The sequence below is a fragment of the Camponotus vicinus genome, unplaced genomic scaffold (genome assembly GCF_025532165.1).
Source record: "Camponotus vicinus isolate PSW18456_S1 unplaced genomic scaffold, iyCamVici1.0 SCAF_10, whole genome shotgun sequence".
NCBI lineage: Eukaryota > Metazoa > Arthropoda > Insecta > Hymenoptera > Formicidae > Camponotus > Camponotus vicinus.
The window spans coordinates 17,700,420-17,721,974 of NW_028141946.1; the positions used below are offsets into that span (position 1 = coordinate 17,700,420).

Consider the following 21,555-nt stretch of genomic DNA (forward strand, 5'->3'; position numbering starts at 1 on the left):
TCCATAAGTTTAAGACAAAAATGTTTCAGACAAAAGTTGTATGATTTCAAGGGGTCCATAAGAGGGTACCATTGGTTTGACCTTGAAGAGTTATTTGAAGGTCACATGAAGGTCACCTTCAATTTCTTAAATGGAACACTATATTTTTTATTGCATATTCTTGTAGCTTATCTCGAGGGCTTTCCAAAACACTATAATAAAATATTTTTCCCTCAAGTACTTTTTGAGTTATAAGGCTTGAAACCATTTCTTAATTTTACATAAACCGTAAAATATCTTGTAAAATATTCATTTTTCGATTATCTTACCTTAATACTTTTATGTACAAAATAATGAGAGGAATCAAATCAATCATTGGTGTAAAGAAAACACATAGTTGTTTCGAAGAAAAAATATGTAATTGTTAATTGCTAATTACATATTTTTTCTTCAAAATCGATTTTTGACGCGTTTATTTGCGCATTTTATTTCGACTTTTTAAAAATGAATCATTATTTTTAATGTATTATTTTAAATTTTTTTACACTTAAAATTATTGAATTTATATAGACGTAAAATAAGATTAATAATTAATGAAGTTTTAATGCAAAACTTGAGTACGACTCGGGAATAAAAATAAAAGAGTTTGCATTTCTTAAGGAAATTCGATTTATTTGGAATAAATTCTTGAATCGAATTAAAGGATTATATTTTTTAAATTAATTATATTTCTTCTCGAATAAAAATCTCCAATTGCTTAATGGACTCCCGAGCTCTTTAGGATTAGAAGCAACTTCCAAAATATCTGGCTCGCGAACGACCGAGGCGATAAATTGTCGCACAGACTCCGGAATGGAAAAGTTCGTATCCTGAATCGGGATCAATCGAGTTGGCGCCGGACATGTTTCGCACGAAATACAATCTCCAGGGATTTTCCTCAAGGCCTAGCGACGTTCGACGAAGATAAAGCACCGGAAGGGACGATAAAATAGCTATCGCTCGCGTGCCAGCGGAAACTGCGCTCCCGCCCTCGGCTACAAAAACTACAGCCCCGAATAAAAGGATGAGTCTTAGCTCTCATTTATGTACTCGCCGCGCTTAATGGTGTATAAACTCGATTTTCTTCTCCGTGGGAGTTTTTTCAGTCTTCGTGCCAGCTATCGCGATCGCTTTTAGAAAATTACAAAGGTATTTTTGCACATCATCTGGCCGGCTTGTGTTGTACGAGTCCCACATCCACGTCGAGATGAAGTGTCCTTCGGTGATCCTGTTGCTGTTCACTTTTTTCGGCCAGTGCATCGTTTGCTCTTGGCAGGTGCAGAGTAAGCAGAGAAATAACGAATTTTACGCGTAAAAAAATGAGGTCAAACGGAATAAAGTAACTCGCAATAATAAAGCAACGTGCAGTGAGTGCAACATGTCATGTGCGACGTTCTTTCAACGAGATAGAATTCTAATAAAATTAACAATAGTGTCATTCTATAATTGGTTACCGAACAAATAAATATGAAAAAGATTGATTAATTTTAAATTAATTAAAAATATCGTTACGCAGCCGCGAACTTGATTATCGTAATCGCGTGCTCTATCGCATTTAAACTCGCGGTGCGAGAGAGACGAGGGGAATAATTCATTTAAAAGCAAAAGCACAGGCGTGTGTTAGATAATGGATGTGTGATCGATAAACAATTATACTGACTGTACTAATTACGCTAATTTAATGTTTAATTGTAATATTATTACATAATTACTCTATACACTTTTGGAGCTTATATAATCGAGACAGAAAGAGAGAGAGAGAGATAGAGAAATCAACAGTTATTATCCCAGGATCATATTGTTATAGATCTAAGCGCTCTTATCTTACTTCATTTTATGTGATTTTACACAGATGTTATTAATCATCTTTTTTTATTATTTATTTTCATTATTTATTACTTATTTATTATTTTATAATTTATTATTCATTTTTTATTATTTATTATTTATTTATTATTTTAATTTTATTATTTTAATTTATTATTTTAATTTATTATTTATTTTTGATTTGTATTATTTATTTTTATATGATCCAGGTAAAGAATTCTCATCACTCGATCACTCAATCAATCAAAGAATCAATCAAATCAATGAAAGATTAATCGTACTCTTCTCAGTTCGATGTCCCATGATGCGACTGAATAATGGCAAGATTCGCGTTCGGGCTCGAGGTCGAATTGTAAGATTCAACTGCCTCGACGGATTCACTCTCGTTGGCAACAAGTATTCTACGTGCGTTCGCGGTCAATGGGACACACCTACTCCCGTGTGTGTGAGTAAGTAAAGTCATGTCATGCATGTGTGTGTGCGAGATAGACGAAATTCCTCCTCCAGATGTCAACACGATATCTGCCAAATTTTTTCTCACCTTTATACATAATTCATATTTTAAAATATATTAAATTAAATTAATATATATTTTAAAATAATTAATATATATTTTAAATTTATTAATTAATTAATACATATATTAATTATTTTAAATAATTGACATTGGGAGATGACTTCGCTCCGCGAATTCGCACGAGGAGAAATCTGGCAGTTGATGTTGCGACTTGAATGAAAGGAAAAAATATACCCAAGATAAGTGAATTTGATTTATCTCTTTACACATGACGTACAGATGCGGAATGTCATCCGCCACCTACGCCGCCTCATTCACTCATGGCACAAAAATTGGACGGCTCGATATTGATGTTCTTTTGCGAGCCTGGCTACAACTTGATCGGCAATGCTGACATTTACTGTGACGGGGTCCAATGGAACGGGACGGTTCCTTATTGTCGAGGTGCTATAATAATTTTAATTGTTTTTTCCTTGGAATTATCTCCTTTTTATACGATATTTGCATGAGATTCTGCAACAATAAATAAAGTTATTAGGCACTAATAAGTGAATATTTGGGGGCAATAATTATTTTTGTTGGGGCAGAAGGGAGTATGTGATGGTTAAATAATTTTTGCTACCGAGGACTTTAATTGGCATGATTGTTTACAATTTATATATAATAGATACTTTATAATAGATAATTTATATATAATAATTAATTCATTTTTAATTATCTGTTTTTAATGCTTTTTCTTCCCTTTTGTCTTTTTTTCTTTTTTCTTTTGGTCAATTTTATTTAAGACTCGATCATTTTTATTTCTATTCAATTTTTTTATTCAATTATTCAATTTTTTTTATTGCAATTTAATAGCGTGTGTCATTTGCAAGTAATATGTTAGCGTTAATGTAACATCTTGATGTTTCATTCAAGACGCGAAAGCACTCGCTCCCACGAAATGCGATTTCGAGAGTACGGATCTCTGCTGGTGGGAGCAGGACCCGCAGCACGATTTTGACTGGAAGCGCCATAATTTCGAGACACCGAGCCTGCACATCGGTACCGGTCCTACGCACGATCATACTCTGGGAGCCGGAAATGACGGTACGTATCTTCGTATCCTCGACTTTTTTCGCTGAAGCGTTAGATTAAAAAAAAAAATCATCGTCCTTCGAACACACGCTCGCTTATGCTCGCGATGATTTCAGGCCATTATCTTTATATCGAGGCGTCCGGTCGATTGGTGAACGATACGGCAAGAATTATATCCCCTCTGTACAATTCATCATTGACTGAATCGGGCTGTTTCTCGTTCTGGTAAATATAAATAATACGTAACATAAAATAAAATATCGCTCTCTCCAATTCTCGCGTCAAGCTTTTCAGAGAATTTCACAATTTTATTCTGTTATTTTTTAAATAAATCAAATCTTTTCAAATTGAATTTTACGAATTAAATAATAAATAAATAAATTTATGAATGGAATAAAACAAAAAAATTATATAAAATATCGTAAAATATTCAATGTTTAGTTTATATCATGTACAAAAATAAACAGCCATTATATATTATTATAAAATTTTCATTTTTTCTTGTAGTATTTTATTAAGGATTTTTTTCATATGTATTTGGGTTGACAGGTATCACATGTATGGTGCCACAATCGGATCACTGAACATTTATTTCAAGCAAGAGGATTCTGCGTCGCGATTGATGTTCACCAAAAGCGGAAATCAAGGGAATCAATGGTTTCATGGTATCTTTAACTTGCCGAAAACTAATATCAGCTTCCAGGTACGCGTCGTCGATCGCATCTTTTTCATCAAATTCGACTTTTAATCGGAATATTTTTCTTTATATAATAATATTGGATTGCTATATTAAAATACAAAAAGTTAGATGTAAAACATGAGAAATTAAGAGCTTACATAACATTTTTTTACATTTTCAATGCTATTTACAGCTTGTTATAGAAGGAGTGAGAGGCAGCAGTTACGTGAGTGATATCGCGATAGACGATATTGCGATTTTACAGGGGGACGAGTGCATCGTTAAGAATGAATCTACCAGCGTAACTGTAGGCGATGACGGTAAGTTTATTTTTTAAATGGATTCTTAAATCAACAACAGGAAGCATCGGTGCAGCTTGCGGTAAGATAATAATAAGCCAAGTCAGTAAGACTTATTCGAGGACAGGAAATTCCTTTTCAAAATGTTGGAAGAGAGAGTAGTTTGTAAATTAAATTTCCGGAATTCTAATCAAAATATGTGAAATACATATTTATTTATAAAGATTTTAAATTATACTTATATATAATATATATAATTAATATAATTAATATTTTTAATATAATTAATATCTTTTTAAAATATATTAATATAATTTTAATATAATTAATATAATTTTATATAATTTTTAATATAATTAATATCTTTTTAAAATATATTGAATATATTTGTACTTAAAAATACATTGCATATATTTACATAATATAATCTCTTTATAAAGATTCGTGTCTGTTTTAGATCAAGTCGAAATAGTCAACGCGCAACAAACCTGTCGGGATAGATGCGTTTTTTCCTCGACAATCTCCACAACGACCCTTTCCTCCGACGCATTATCTCATGGTTCATTTGGACCAGAAAGCTGCCTCTGCACGATTGATTGTGCGGAACGCTCTATATGTTGCCCGGATTACGCTGAATACTGCATACTAGGTAATTAACGTGCAGCTTAATAAGACCTGTTGATCTCTGACGTGAGTTGCTCGGCGTAATTGAAAATTATGATAGTACCAATTTATTACATCTCATTTAATTTTAAGGGAGATTTCCTTAAAAATAAAATTCTCGATTGCAATTACAGGGTACAGCACCGCTGTGACAGTGCCCGACGAGGTCACGAGACCATCGGATAATCGAAGCACTGCGATTTCACCGGTGAAGAATTCCACTCTGACAGGATTTTCTATAAATCCGAAAGATGACATCGACCCGGGTATATCCAACTCGTCGACGACGTCGTCGACTACGCAAAGACCCATCGTGACCACGAAAACAACGGTCAAGGCTCAAACTAAGAGCCCGCCACGGACAACTACACCTGTCAAGTCAACGCGACAGGCAGAGACAAAGGAGACGCCTTTCGAACCCAAGACAACCGTCGCAACAAAATACATAGAACCTCAGGATCGATCTGGTAACGTCTATTGTATACATAAAGTGACAGAGATTCTCTCTGGTGTAAAATTGAATCGTGCAACAAGACGTTCCGGTTTCAATTTAGTTGTTCTTAAAAGAGGGTTTAAAATGAACTGAAAGTTGAAATCCAAAGCTTCCTGTTCAAATAATCGCATTTAAATTTCAATTCATCTCCCGAGAAAAATTTATATATAATATTATTAGATCTCGATAATTCTTGATTGTATTCAAGCAAGTATTTAAAAAAAATATGAAATTTGTGACATAAATCAAGCATAAATGTAAGAGTTAAATTTCAGAAATTAATTATTTCAAAAAAATCTTTCCAATTAGATGTGCGAATTAAATGTGCAAATTTAAGTCTGATAAAATGGATAAAAAAACATTATTGACGACGATAAAAAATTCGCAGATCTGCACGAAGAGCAAAATCCGGAGAAGAAGAGACGCGGAGGCATCGAGATCTCGGAGACTGTCATCGCGATCGGCGCGACTTTGACCGTCCTTTCCGTGGCACTCGTCATCACGATCATGGTTATTAGGAGGAGAAAAACTTACAAGAGAGGAACGAGCAGCTCGGCGCTCTCGGAGGACAGCGACGTTCGTTTCTTAACGTCGGACGAAATCCTCGATTTTAATCTAGCCCGACCTACCGATAACGACGAAATGTAGAGCCACATTATCGAAATTCCTTCTTTAAATGGTCTGGAATTAAAATTAAATTGATTCTCGGGTTAACTAATTAATCGATGAACGAAGAGAATTTTTGTGGATAGAAAATTATTAAAGTAATCTGAACCTTCATTGATCTAATTCTTGTTATTATTCGGATAAACTTTAAGGAAACAGAAGTTATGATAAAATCTTTTGTATTAATATGAAATATTATTGTGTTATTATCGTTAAAGAAGATCCTCCGGAAACTTATAATACAATATTGACATTTACAATTTTAATATTAAATATAATATTTAATCTTAAATATAATATCAAATTTATATAATTTAATATTAAATATAATATTAAATATAATATTAAATATATTAATTTTAAATATATAAAAAATAGAATTAATGTACTTATAATTATCTTTTAATATAAAAAAATCGATATTCGATAAAATAATAAATTATTTGACAGTATTCTTGGTATGAGAGAGACATCTCACTTTAATTTAATTCTATTTTGTGTTTTATTTTGTCAATATTAATTAAAAATTAAAATTTAATTGAAAATATTATCTCATTATTTATATAAATTTTTTTCCTAATTCACTCTTTAATTTTTTACTATTATAATATGCTTCTAAAAATTGATTTTCATGTTGCAAGCGTACGCATAATTTTCAGGAGACACTCAATTTTCTGATGACGAAAGTAGCACGCGAAAGATTAACTGACATTGCGCAATGTTACTATTTGGAAGATCAACACGTATCTGGGATTGTCGGGTGTATCGATTGATTTCACTCTGGAAATACGCGTCATTGCTGAAATATGTATGCCGAGGCACGTAGTTTCGATAGTTTGTTGAGACGAGCGGTTGCTCGATCAGGTAAGGTCTGTCTAGACACTTAGATAAGTATTACGTATTTTACAAGGACCGAAATGCAAATAAGAGGCATACACTTGTACATAGACATATATATACATATACTGGGACTTCAGTTGACAAATCCTCTCTAAAGAAGTTCTCTTCATTAAACATATTCCTCATAAAAGGTCTCGCTAATATCGATCTAATGAAATATTCATGAGGACACTTTGTAGTCGCGGCATGCGGTATTTTTGTGGCGAACCTTACAAGTTTGCGGATGTCGTGAAACGCCACTTTCCTCTCCGGAGAGAGTACCGAGGAAGGAATACAAAGCCAAAGTGTATATCGAATTTAGTACGTGCGTGGCCGATTTACTGCACGTTTCGGCGGCGTTTCACTGATGTATTATACATTGTGTATGCACGCGCGTTTATGTGTATGTGTGCATCTGTTTTGTGTGATTCGGAAAATATGATTTATATCCTATGGAATGGTTTATATATTAGACGAAAAGTTATTTAAACATCAAAGAAAGAAGATATGTACAGATGTCGTGTCTCTATCTTAAAGTATCTTTTCTTATGAAATATTTTATGTTTATGCAATATTTTTTCTATTATATTTAATTCCGAAGATTATTGGATAGATTTTTTTTAGAGATAAATGAAATTAATCAAAAAAATTTCATATCCACCAACACACGTTATCAGAAAATATTTTCTAGCTCTTGTATATCTTTCTCATAATTTTTAATCAATATCTGATTTCAAGTATCTTCAAGTATTTCAAGATTTAAATTAATACCCGATTTTAAATATCTCGGCATCTAGAGTTTTATTCGGATTTCTTCAAGTACAGTCTGCTTTTGAAATATTTTTCTTATCGATATAAAGCTTAGTAATGATAATTGCTTATTTTTTCTATTACATTTAAATCCGAAAATTATTATTCAATTTTTTTAGAAATAAATGAAAATCAAATTAATCAAAAAAATTCATGTCCATCAACACACGTTATCAGAAAATATTTTCTAGCTCTTGTATATATTTCTCATAATTTTTAATCAATATCTGATTTCAAGTATCTTCAAGTATTTCAAGTATCTTCAAGATTCAAGTTAATACCCGATTTTAAATATCTCGGCATCTAGAGTTTTATTCAGATTTTTTTCAAGTACAGTCCGCTTTTGAAATATTTTTCTTAGCAATATAAAGCTTAGTAATGATAATTGCTTATTTTTTTCTATTATATTTAATTCCGAAAATTATTATTCAATTTTTCGATTTTTTTAGAGATAAATGAAAATCAAATTAATCAAAAGAATTTCATATCCATCAACACACGTTATCGGAAAATATTTTCTAGTTCTTGTATATCTTTCTCATAATTTTTAATCAATATCTGATTAAGTATCTCGGCTCTTTAAAATCTTATTAAGAATTTTTTAGGTAAAATCCATTTATAAAATATTTTTTATTCGTATATTTTAAAGCTAGATAAAAGTTGCTTATTTTTTTATTTGATTGAAAATTTTATTCGATATTTTTTAGAGGTAAATTGAAATTAAATAAAATAAAAAAATTGTATATCCTCCCACACATTATCAAAAAATATTTTCTAGCTTTTGCAATTAATCTCTCATTCTCATATCGCATTAAACAAGAATGAAGACTATATGTGACCTACTGACGCAAACAAAATTACATCTGTAGTAAACAACACATTTGTCTCGACGAAACGCAATTTAAAAGATGATAAAAGGGTTGAACTTCGTCGCGACAAGCTGTCTATCCTCGGAAGCATCTTTTATTAAGAGCTCCGGCCGAACTTCCATTTCCACATGTTAATCTCCTCGCACAAATGGCCTGTCAATTCCCAGAGAAAGAAAGAGACTCGTACTTGCGAGACGTACGTGAAAGAACGTCTTTCATGGCAAATCGCGGAGTCGCCCTTGTACGAGGCGTCGAAAATATATTGGAAATACGTCGGCGACCTTCGTGTCCCCCGGTGAAATTTCGTGTCCGCTTCACGTTTGCTTGCGAAAGCTCCCACACCAGACACTTTCTACATCGATTACCGAATTGTCATCGCGTGTCATCGTCCGGTCTATTCAGGCTCAGAATTCCGGCAAAAAAATGTTCTTCCAAATTTAGAATTTGTTTTTTCTTCTTTTTTAGTGAATAGGAAATTCTAATTATACTTTTTTTTTCAATTAAATTCATTCGAGTTTTAAGTTATTGCCCGGCTATATCAGTGTTTTAATTTTTTTTTTTAGAAATTGCAGAGCAATTAAATTATTTAATTTAAATTACAAAATTTAAATATTTAATTTAAATTTTTCATTTCCATAAAAATATTAATAAACATTTTATTATTGCGCAAAAAATAACACTTGTTACTAGTTAGAAAAATTTAATATAATTAATAGAATTATTTAAGTAAGAAACCTTTTATTTTCTTCACACATTTTTAGTCTAATAATTTTCACACCTTTCTACAAGGTTGATATTTATTTTCATCGAATCTTTATGGAGTATGATATTCGATCATTTTCCCAAGATCCGCGAGGCCAGAAATGGACAGGTTGAGCTGGATGCGGCGCGATCGCTCGTGCATCGTTAGATAATAATCGCGATGATGCGTGAGCGGATCGACAGGGTGTCCCATTGTTATTCGCTCGGCGTCGATCGCGTTTGGCGTGCGTGCCACGGGTGATTACGTGTACAATGTCTGATCGCGCACGTAATGAGCTCGCGGCGCGATTGCGTGCGGCCGAAGCACGTGTATGAAGTTTCTGACAGGCGGGTCACGTGGCGCGCCCACAACAACACCACACGAAGGAAGAATGAAGAATTCCCGGGTTGCGCAGTCTCTCGCTTTCTCCCGCTTTATTCCTCGATCCTCTCGTTCTTCCCTCCGCTTTTCGGCTCGCTCCACTTGTTGCGACCGACAATGGCGACGATGCATTATCCGTCTCTGTCACGTCCCCGGGGTTGATAAATCGAAGCGACATCCGCGTCATGTTCCTATTACCTCTCTTTCTTTCGCTTTCTTGTACATCCTCTGCCAAGATCCTGTCTATTTAAGTCTCATCTAGGGACAACGATTGCCAAATAATGGATTACCCTTCCATCGTGTTCTTTCGACCCTTCGCGATCCAAGGAACTTCTGAAAAACAGTCGCCAGATTCCGCGTGTGATGTTTTAGAAGAGAAATATTGGCCATATTATGAAAGACTAGATGATCTTAATAACGCAATAAAAATATAATGCTATGTTAATGTATTATAATCAATCGTTTAACATGCAAAAGAGATATATTGATGGTCCATTTACGTACAGCTGTTTTGTAATCGTGACTGGTTTCTTTCATTTCCTCGCAACTCGTTCTTCGATTCAGATGCATAAGACCATTTTTTAAAAATTCAATTAGTAAACTTATTTCTTCTCACCTAAAGAAATCATTTGACAGATCCAGGGGATTCTCATGGAATTTCCACATTCGTATCTCGAAGACTGTTCAAGATTGAACTGTAGTTTTGGTGAAGAGCCTGGTTTCCTATCATGATGCATGCAACGATGCGTTTTCCGGGTGTCACAATAGATTTAATCGCCTTCAACCCGACGTTATTAAGCCGTACGGTGTCGTAGTAGAAGGGAGAAAGGGGAGAGAGAGGGCCGACTCCGGAATTGCGTTGGTACCAACCGCAAATAGCGGCGCGGTAGGCAAGTCGGTATAAAATCGAACGATCCCTCGATCAAAAGTCACAGTATTCGGGCCTCCTCGCGGTGTATCATCATCGTAATCGCTACCGTGCATTACCGCATTGAGAGGCAAGGTAAGTGCCGGGAACCGGTTTCTCTCGTCTTTGAACAGCCCGGGGAAAGTCAATTTTAATCCGCTCTTTCCTTATCAATCGCGATTCTGGTGACGCGTTTGTGTGCAAAAATACGTGTGAGTTTGTAATCATCGAATAAAGTTAACTCTAAATTAACTCAATTAATTTTAAATTAATTAAATTAATGTTGAATTAATTAAATGAATTAATTTAAAATTAAAAAATTAGTTTCAATTTTTTTCACGTCTCTTGGACTTTTGCGTTATCACTTATAATGCTGTTCAGTGAACAAAAAAACTTTGTATACTGTTGTGAATTTACTTTGAGTGGATAAATTTCAATGCAAATTATATACTTATTTTTTATGATGACAGATGCATTGCACTATTGCCACCATTATCGTCGCTGTCGGCTGTTTTCTCGTATTGAGAGCAGCGGCGCAAGAGGCTGTTCAACAGAATCAACAATCGTTGGACCTTCAAAATGTCGCTATCGAAAATCAGGTCGATGATGGCACGATACATCCCAGGGAGAAGAGAACTCTGTTTTTGAAAAAGAAACTGCTCGGTGCTGGTCTCGTTGGTTTCGGTCTTGGGGTCGCGAAAGGGTAATATCTTTTCTTGAATCAGTATCTGTGTGTGTGTGTTTTTTTTATTCATTTTTATTAATAATATTTTTATATTATATTATATGGTTAATTATAATTAATAGAGATTGCAATTAGCAGAGAGTAACGTGACATGTAATATAGAGTATGTTAATATAAATATAGAATTATATATAATAATATAAAGTTAATATAAATATCCCAGCCATGTGAAAAAAAATAATCTCATCATTTTTTTAAACATTAAAATTTGTATTTTCTGGTATAATATATATTTATATATTGTACAAAGTATTTTATTATTTTAATTATTTTCAAAATTATTTTAATTATTTTTGTGATTATTTTAATTACTTTTGTAATTATTAAAATTAAAATCCAATGCTAAATACATTTTATACCAATATTTCTACAATTGGATGAATATTTTTTAATTTACTTTTTTATTTCACTTTTAGTTATAAAGCCGGTTACTTCAGCGCACCGGAAGTTCATCATGTTTACGTTTCGCCTCCAGTGAAATATGTGGAATATGTCGAAAAACCCGTTTATATCGAGAAAATCGTTCCCAAACCTATTTACAAACCACATATCGAATATGATGGACCAGTTTGGTCGCAACCAGACACTTCCTACGGGTAAGGAAAACCAATTGCTTTGCTTTTTTATTTTTTTTTAACGATTAATACGATCGAGAAATACTAAAATCGTGTCTCTATTATATTTTATTGTATTGAATATGAAATATACGTTTTATGATACAAACGATAATTTGATTTCGAAAGAGTTGTAATATGATGTCTAGAATAATCCAGCTCTTTTTATTTAAACGCGTGGACAATACAAGTTTGACCGCCCTAGCAAGAAATTATTTTTTATATCTGTCGCACAATTTTTTTTTATTTTTCTTTGCAGTGGCTGGTAAATCTGGAGTACACTTGATCGATTTGATCTCCTTGTTTTACCTCGAGGAACAGCCAAAAATGCGCGTGCATCGTGTTGAATCTCAGTCCGGTCACCCAACTTTAAGTATAAGCGTGACGTTATTTAGCGATAATAATCAAAAGAAACAATTATTTTTGTTACCAATGTTATAAACTAATAAATCATGGTTTGTAAATATTTAGGAGCGTATTAATCATTTATTCAAAATTTATTTATATCTCCTATTTACGTTTGAAAAACTTTGCGAAGAAAGAAAATTAATATTTTTAATCCAGAATTTTTCCTTTGATATAAATATTTCATTTTTGGTAATTTTTTTGTAGAATAATTAATAATTAAATTTACGTAATTATTTTACAATAATAATTTGTAATTAATAATATAATATTAGTATCAATTATAAAAATTATTGTTGCCAAATAATAATTTATTTAAATAATTTATAATTAATATTGTCCATATTGATTATATCGTTAATTAATTTTCATTTTATGTTCTCCATTTTGTGAGAATTCTGATATTGACTTTTATAAATTGCTATTGGAAAACTCCAATCGTTTCAGAGTAATAAAATTGCTGGGAAGGCTTGCGCAAAAAAAAACAAGACTTTCACTGAACAATCGTATGGCCGTATGATTATCTTTATTGCCGAAGATGTTACCGAGTAACATTGAAATTTTTAATAACGAGTATATAATCGCACGATGCGTCTGAAATATACAAATATCCAACCCTCGCCATCAATTTCGCTAAATGCTATGCGTGTATTTAGATATCCTCTTGCGATAACATCTTTTTTAACATGTAACACATTCATACGTACAATTAAGTTCTCTTCTATTCACAGTCAGATATAGATGTAGAAACAATAACCAGTAGCGTCGCGAATATTTTAATTAAATTTAATATTTTAAGTAAATGTTATTCGATAGAGGAACGTGACACTTGATTTTTTTTTAACCTGTCTATTGTGAAACATGTCAAAACATACTACTTGTTTATCGATAATTTCAATCATTTATGAATAATTGTAATTTAAGGTGCTTTATTAATTAATTAAACAATTTAATAAGGGATGTTCGCTACGCTACTGATGTAAAAATGATCACTTGCGATAGATTGATTAACAGGCACCCTCGTGAAAAACGTATTAACCCTTTGCGCTTTTCCATCTTTTGTTTCGATAATTGTCGTTTTTAATTTTTATTTAATTCCATTAAAACAATTGTGAGTAACTGTAATCGAACGAAAGGTGTATGAGACGAAGTTAAAAATTCAGGATGAGATATGACAATCAAGTTGGAGTACCTGCTCTCTGGTAATTAGATTCGTTAGTAAAATTAGTCCAAGTGGATGGAAACGAATCTTGAAATTAAACTCCGGTTCATCCATTAATCTTTCATTCATTTAACTTTCTTATCACGTTTCGTTGGACACTTATTATAAATAAAAGACAGCGGGATAATAATAACGTTAAACGAAACTTGCACACTTGCAAAGAGTCAATCAAGCGTTTCCGAAAATCGTACAGTCGTTTGCGCGTGATTCCAGGATGCCTGTCAAGTGGAGTCGCTTAAAGAGACTACTTACGTACTATTTATATCGCCAACATTAGCGTGACTACGCGACTACAGGAATTACATTGAGGTACGTATATTCGTCAAGTACGTGGGCCCGGCCTCGCCGTACACGAGTATATAGGGTGTCATGAAAGTGAACATGACTTTAAAAAATTAAGGTAGATTAGCTCAAAATTAGAAAAAAAGTCTTGTACAGTTGTCGCATTGGCCGATTTTCTTTAATTTATTTCTCGTTAATTATTGCGAATATTGCATAACTGTACAAGACTTTTCTTCTAATTTTGAGCCAATCTACCTTAATTTTTTACAGTCATGCTCACTTTCATGACACCCTGTATTTTTCCTAAATATATATCTCTTACCCCGCGAGAGCGTCGTGCATGGAATTTCTCGCTCTCTCGCGAGCGACAGCCATCGAAAATTATCGTACAATTATTGTTACGGTTAAAAAATGCGATTATATTCCTTAACGATTGTCGTCCGGATTAGCACCGATCGCGTCGAGAGGCTTGGGAAAGAATCAAATGGTAATCCACTACGTGTTGTAATAAAAGAGCTCGACGAGAGAAGCTAATCAGAGTTCGACGCGCACGTTTGATTCGAGACTCATGGATTGCGGATAAAAACGAGGGGGGAATCTTTTATCCCGCTCGAGGAATTCTCTTTTGATTCGGGAGCATGATTTATTATCGACGACACGCTTTAATTACTTATTTATTTATCGCCAAAATAAATAATACGCATCCGTGAAAATTTCCGACGAGAGCGTACAACGTGTCCGTTTCGCTTCTTTCTCGCACATGTACGCTTATTGTACGTTGGATACAGCCAAAAGTATTATTATCACTAACGAGGTGGCACATCGTATACGTATTCGATCGTCGTGAGTGCAGAATTATTGAAAGTGTCAAACGGTGTTGATGTAATCCTACAGTTGAATCTCGTGGTCGTGATAATCTCGAAGCATTAATTGTGGAAATTTAAGATGATTATTAACAAGAGATTACTAACAGAAGAATCTCGCAAACTGGAAAATTTTTATTTTAATAAAAGTAGAGGAGGGGGCAGGATAAATAGATGAATTTGAAAATTTTTAGGTGTGGTTCTTAAAAATGATTCTAAGGGATGAAACCACCCCTTTTATTTCGAGCGGTTTCTTCTCGATACATTTCGAGAATTATTCGAGATATCAAAAAATGTTATATATAAATACGTTTTATATAAAAATTTCATGGTAAGAATACCTCTATGTAACCGCATTAATAAAATCATTTTTTCAAAAATTTTGAAAAAATTTCTTTAAAACTTCTTTTTTTTTATTTTATTATTTACAAACTTTTGTATAAGATGATTTTTGATATCTCGAATAATTTTCGAAAAAGCTGGTTTCACCCCTCAAAATCATTTTTAGACTGTAACTGACAATTTTTAAATTTATCTATTAATCTCCCTCCCTCTTTCTTTCTCTCTCTTACATGTAAAATGTAAAATGTTATCAAAATCAGAATTTTTAAATTTGCGAGGTCCTCCAGAAAGTTGTGTGTAATATTGAATAATTAAATTAAAAAAAATTAAAGTAAAATTTGAATACAGGTAAAGCTGACATGGACGTGGTTGTGAAAGCATTAATTATTAATGTTTTAATATAATTACTAACAAACAATATTCGATACTCTCTGTATTGGAGACACTGACTGAGGAAATAGAGACGGAAAGTTGATATGGGCGACACGAATCATCACTCGAAATATATAATTCAAAATATTCTTTAATTACACCCGTTTTACGAATTCTGACTTTCGAATTCTCTTTGAATCAGATCAATCATTTCGCTCTTAAATACTCGAGAATAAAGTGACTTACAGCTCCTTCCGTTCCAACTAGAAACTAGTTAGCAAGATAATCCGCGTTCTGGCGCGATTGTTGGAAATGATAGCACAAAGAGATGAGAGATTAGCACAATGGAGATTGTCGTCCGCGATAAGGGGGTGCCTCTCCTATTATCCTTGTCAGTCGTAGTGCGGCTAAGGATCGTATTCATCATTATCGGATTATTAGTTTCTTTAATTCTCTATCTTTCTTCAATCTAATCACATTGATTTTTCCTTCAACGACGTTAAATTTGAAGCATCTAGTGAATTATAATATTGTGCAGAAAATTTTTAAAAAATGTAGAATATATTTCAGTAGAACGTGTGATTGTACAACGTTATAATTATAGTCAAGTATTATATTGTCAAGTATTATAGGGAGATGAAGAGAAGATTTAATGTTTATTGATATATTTTAATTTAATAAGAGCAAATTTCTATCGAAATTTTTATTAAGATTTCTATTAAATTTCTATTAACATTTTATTAAGATATATCTTTTGTGAAAAATGGGGCAAACTTGTCCTGATATTTACATAAATGATGAAAAATTAATTTTATAGGCGTAAATCGATATAATATGTAAACAATAATAAATCTTGTTTTTATTATAAAAAAAAAGTTTCAACAATCAAATTTGTATTAAAAAATAGATTTATTCAGATAAGTAGAATTTTTCTCAAGCACAAATGTTGATTAATTTAACTCTCTCATGATTTCTGTATTATTTTTACTTTATAAAAATAACTTTAAAAATTGCTTGCTTGTAATAAAATAATCTCGCTCTCAAATCGAGACATTAAACAGCCACAGAAACTTTGTTGAAGCTTCTATTTCAACGATAAAATACGCCCCTTAGCCACGACACGTCCCATTGTTTGCAAAACCGATCAAACCATCATCCATCACGATCATTCGAAATCTCCGGATGTTTACGTCATACTCTGTCATCCGTGATACTCGGCGTGATTTTACTGTCATAAAGCCGAGTCACATCCGCGATTTCTCGCTCGACGCGAAATGTACAAGAGAACCCTCCCCAAACCGGTCTGTCGTTTCTTATGTCATCCAAGACGTGGCATAAGATTGATTTTCGCTCGTCGACCAGAGGCTTGCTAAAGCGACGAATTAAAAGAACCAGTCGGATAGCTCCGTCTCGCATCGCAATTCTTTCGATTTAAGCTCGATACTTCAACTAAATCGGATGCCTAAACTCAGTAACCCTTTTCTTTCTCTCTTCCTATTTTTATAAAATATTCCAAGATCAACGTTATTATCGTGAGAATATTATTATATAATTTGTTTTAATGTTCAAGGATTAAATTTTTAAATTATAAAAATAAATCCTGAATCTCGTATTCTTTTTAGCAAATTTTAAACTGATTTTATTTCAACAGAATTTTGATACGAGAGAGTTGATTATATAGCTAATTGCTGTCACATGTTAAAAATATTACACTCGCAAAAATTCCATTCAATTTAATTAAACTTTACGATAAAAAATAGAATCAAATTTTCCCGGAATATTTAACTGAAGAAATAGTCATGATTTTATGGGTAATATTAAAAATAATATTAAAAAAAAAATATGGTATTTTATTTTAAAAAAATGCAAACTTTCTAAAGTAAATTAAAGAATACATGTGCTGTGAAAAAATGTAATCGCGCTTTATCCGCTTGTTTACGTAAAGTCTTTACCTACTTGTGTGGCTAAGGTGTTTGTCCACTTTTCACGCCCACGTGTTTTAAGAAGAAGCAGCTTTACGTCGATCCACTCGCTATCACAAGACCCGCATGCAATAGAAGATCGAGTATCTTTTCGGCCATCTCGAAATCATTAGGCCAAAAATAACAACGATATAATATTTCATATTTATATTTACGTACCTGCTGATGAAGTACTTGTCTGTTGCTCTAATCGCGAAACGGTAGCTAATTATTCTCTATGTAGATCTTTCTCCGGATAAATCATCTTTAAAGACACGACCCATCGATTGGATCGTGCATCTTATAACCGAGATAAATATTACATAGACAATATACATGTGTGTGAACAATATATATCCAATGCGTTGGTTCTCTTTTTTTTTACATCGGACAGACAATAATATTTTTATCTAGACATATCTTCATCAGGAAACTATGTAACAAGTGACGAATTAATTTGTCGAGTATTCGTTTTATATCATCTTGCCTCTACGGACAGTCTAAGAGTCTATAATTCTGTGAGGGGACGATTTTATTATATTAAAATTCCATTCATTAATGTCGACTTTGGATTTTCGTTTCATAGACACGTATGTACATCTAACGAGAGAGTTTACGATCATAGATAATTACGACAACTTTTAATTCTTAGCGAGGTAAAAAACGACCTTACGCAATACACACATATACGTATATATATCGTGAAAAAATCTGAAAAATGAGAAATACATCACCCCCTTAAACATTTTCGACACTTTAATACGTTTCTAAAGAAATTGAGGTGAATCTCACGGCATAAAGTCTACGGTCTAGAAATTCAATGTATCTCCTTTATCTAGATTTTTTTTAATATTTCGTGCCATTTAAATATATTCGATACATGTCCAAAATTATTCGTCAGTTATCTCTCCTTCTCTCGGATACTGATGGTTTCAACAAGGAAATGACAGTCATTCATCGAAAGTACTTTGCCGGTGAAACGTTTAAATATTGACAGGTACAGACACATTGGAGGGAGTTCGAAGAGCGAATTGCCCGTTTAAGTGTAGTCCTATGTAAACTTTTTTTTTTGCCCCAAATTATTCACGATTATTCATACATTTACAACTATGATCATGGAACCTCTAATCGCGGGTTACCCACCCCCGCCCGCGAATTTATCAAACATCGATACAATGTACACTCAGATAAGAATACACACAGACGGAGCAACGAGTCACGATAGCAATCATTCACGTGTCACCGATTCTTATGTTTATTGCAATCGGATTTTCGAGTCCATGTGTGTCTTTTTCAATTATGATCGCGTCAAATCTGAGGATTAACGATTGATTGACTTTCAATCTTGGTGTTCTTTTTTTTTTAATAGAATTATGATAAAAAAATGTAACTAAAATTATAATCGCGATCCTGAAGAATAAATTGAATTGAAAGCTGAGATTAAAATTAATTCGTTCACGTTGACGCGATCGCTTAATGAAGACTGACAGACGCGTTCCATTATTTGCGATGCGTAATCGCGACACTTTTCGATTAAACACGGAATCATTCGTCGTTGCAAGCGCGACACGCGTGCACCGTGTTCGATTTTGTGCTCGTAATAATATATATATCAGAGAGTTTTTCCCTATTGGAGAAGTTAATATTTGACTTGGTTCAACGCAACGACAGAGATTCGACGGAGAGGGAAACGGAAGCCGCGTGACGGTAATTCTGAAGGTGGGGTTTGGGAGTTGTCGATGGTACTTCCTCGATTCTCTCCAAGTCGTTGGCCGCGCCCGCGCTATTTTGCTTATAAAGACGAGGAGTCGATCTCTGTGGCTGCGATTGTTCCGGGATTATTGACACCGGCTCGTCCGGACGATCCAGGCTGAATTGCCTCCGGAGCATTCGGCAGCCGACGCCTTTCCCTGAAATTGAAAAAAAAAAAAAAAACAATAATGAGTTTAACAGATGTATATAAAATCCATCGAGGAATCCCACGTTTTTGGAATATTGATAAAGGGAAAGATTCACCCCCTCTCTATCTCGGCATTTTTCAATAAAAATATAATCAAAATTCAAATATATATTTGAGCTCTTGAAAAATATATAGAAATAATTCCGTTATGGAAATTGAGGTCGAGTTTGAAATATTTTATTCGTACAATCATACGTGGAATTTCAAATTAAATATAAAAGTTTTTGCTTTGATAATGTTAGAAACGCAACCCTTTTTCAATCTTATAATGATGTAATTTCATATATATTGGTCAATATTATTATTACTTGTATGATTGAAAAATTTTGTACATTATTAAATTTAAAATTTAATACACTTATGTATATCTATCGTAGCAATTTTTTTATAATTTAATTTTTATTTTAATTCTTTCCTCCCTCAAGTATAAAACAATTTAATGTAAAATTTTTTCATGTAATAAAATAATTTCCAAATTCTAATTTATATTTTAGATAAATAATCCCCTGAATTTTAAATTTAATTCCTAATTCTAGCCTAACCTAACCTAACCTAATTCTAGATCTAATAAATAATAATAAATTTATGTAAATCCCAAAGAGACACCTATTCACGAATCAATTGATCCGGAAATTCAATTGTGAAGCGATAAATTCCAAGTCCCTATAAATTGGACACCAACATGCCATTCAAGTTTCTAGACACGTACCGTGATGTTCGTTGGGTGATAGACACCTGTAATGATTATACGGCATGCTAAGATCGTTCTCGTCGATGCAACCGAAGCGACGGTGCCTGAGCGGCGGTTGCCGATACGTCGCCGAGGCGGCGATCGAAGTGAGCGAGCTGGTGGACGCGCCGAGGGTCGTCATCGCGGAGTCGACGCCGGAAACGGTGGAGGACACGCCGAGGGAGACCTGGGTGTCGCCGGACGTGCTCTTGCTCACGATCCCGCCGTGAACGGCCTCCGCCGTCGACCTCTGCGTGTCCTGCTTGCCCTGCAACACCTCGATGAAGTCGTTGGTGGACCTCAACGAGTAGCTCGACAGCAGCGTGCGCTCGTCGTGCACGGATACTGCGACCCTCCTGACGTCGCAGGTCTCCTCGAAGGACGCGGCCCGGCTGTCACCCCCGTTGGTCATCCCGTTGCTGCTGATAGAGTCCTGATGATCGGGCTGGACGGCCTCGACGGGGTTGATCGATTCCTCGGGCGTCTCGTCCTGCGACGGTATCACCGGCAGCTGTGGGCTCGTCAGGTCTGCGCTCTGAGAATGACTTCCCAGTATCAGACTTTCGTCCAATCTTTGGGAAATTTGAAGAAGTACGTGAGCAAATAGGGGTATGTACAATGCGCGTCAACGATCCTGTTCTAGGCGGGGCAAGACTCGCGTAGAACTGGCCAATCAGCCACCTTTCGAGAAGCGAGAAGAAAGTAAAATAATCGTGACAGATAAATTTAAAATTCAATTTTTATCGTACGGTTTCCCTTTAAGGAAGACATCTCAAGTTTTATGTCAAATAGGGGCATGTACAATGCGCGTCAACGATCCTGTTCTAGGCGGGGCAAGGGGAGCGTACAACTGACCAATCAGCTACTGCCGCGCGGCAGTAACTGATTGGCCAGTTCTACGCTCCCCTTGCCCCGCCTAGGACAGAATCGTTGACGCGCACTGTACCGTTGGCTGGAGCGATGTCGTTCTTTTGGGCTTTCGAGAAGCGAGAAGAAAGTAAAATAATCGTGACAGATAAATTTAAAATTCAATTTTTATCGTACAGTTTCTCTTTAAGGAAGACATCTCAAGCTTTATGCCATTCCCCAAAGTACATAAAAATTGATACACATCAAACTTTTATCTTACTTATTTATATCGCTATTTTCCGCCCGTCGCGTCGCGTCGCGTCGGTTCGAACGCGGATGTGAGAATTTTTGAGATAAGTATGACATTTCGATGCGAATGGCATTTC

At 34.1% G+C, this 21,555-nt stretch overlaps 3 protein-coding genes across 4 annotated transcripts in view; 2 read left to right on the forward strand and 1 right to left on the reverse strand.

The window, feature by feature from the left end:
• Positions 1-1,044: 1,044 nt before the first annotated feature.
• LOC145960456 (uncharacterized) lies at positions 1,045-6,350 on the forward strand. Its single transcript, XM_083079951.1, has 10 exons — positions 1,045-1,301; positions 2,136-2,294; positions 2,642-2,806; positions 3,278-3,448; positions 3,553-3,661; positions 3,986-4,139; positions 4,309-4,435; positions 4,872-5,063; positions 5,212-5,544; positions 5,959-6,350. The coding sequence occupies exons 1-10, from the start codon at positions 1,226-1,228 to the stop codon at positions 6,216-6,218; spliced, it is 1,746 nt and encodes a 581-aa protein (XP_082936077.1). The 5' UTR covers positions 1,045-1,225; the 3' UTR covers positions 6,219-6,350.
• A 144-nt stretch (positions 6,351-6,494) lies between these two features.
• LOC145960457 (uncharacterized) lies at positions 6,495-12,608 on the forward strand. 2 transcript variants are annotated; one of them, XM_083079953.1, is made up of 4 exons: positions 6,495-7,100; positions 11,295-11,527; positions 11,986-12,165; positions 12,443-12,608. In XM_083079953.1, exons 2-4 carry the CDS (start codon positions 11,295-11,297, stop codon positions 12,450-12,452), a joined length of 423 nt encoding a protein of 140 aa, XP_082936079.1. In that variant the 5' UTR covers positions 6,495-7,100; the 3' UTR covers positions 12,453-12,608. The 2 variants fall into 2 exon arrangements, with proteins under 2 accessions (XP_082936079.1, XP_082936078.1); XM_083079952.1 differs by lacking the exon at positions 6,495-7,100 and adding an exon at positions 9,783-10,920.
• A 3,680-nt stretch (positions 12,609-16,288) lies between these two features.
• LOC145960308 (retinal guanylyl cyclase 2) overlaps positions 16,289-21,555 on the reverse strand; it is a 57,088-nt gene continuing 51,821 nt past the window's right edge. Inside the window, exons 23-24 of the mRNA XM_083079666.1 lie at positions 20,300-20,892; positions 16,289-19,540 (exon numbers count right to left, since the gene is read on the reverse strand). Of these exons, the coding sequence (XP_082935792.1) occupies positions 19,287-19,540; positions 20,300-20,892 (847 nt within the window). The 3' untranslated portion in view covers positions 16,289-19,286. The remainder of the gene's footprint in view (positions 19,541-20,299; positions 20,893-21,555) is intronic.

Excerpts from the sequence above, each read along its gene's own strand:
- LOC145960456 (XM_083079951.1), top strand. The coding sequence starts at position 1,226 with ATGAAGTGTCCTTCGGTGATCCTGTTGCTGTTCACTTTTTTCGGCCAG. Across the intron at positions 3,662-3,985 it reads TCGGGCTGTTTCTCGTTCTG|GTATCACATGTATGGTGCCA; the intron begins GTAAATATAAAT and ends TTGGGTTGACAG. Across the intron at positions 4,436-4,871 it reads CGTAACTGTAGGCGATGACG|ATCAAGTCGAAATAGTCAAC; the intron begins GTAAGTTTATTT and ends TGTCTGTTTTAG.
- LOC145960457 (XM_083079953.1), top strand. The coding sequence starts at position 11,295 with ATGCATTGCACTATTGCCACCATTATCGTCGCTGTCGGCTGTTTTCTC. Across the intron at positions 11,528-11,985 it reads GGTCTTGGGGTCGCGAAAGG|TTATAAAGCCGGTTACTTCA; the intron begins GTAATATCTTTT and ends TTTCACTTTTAG.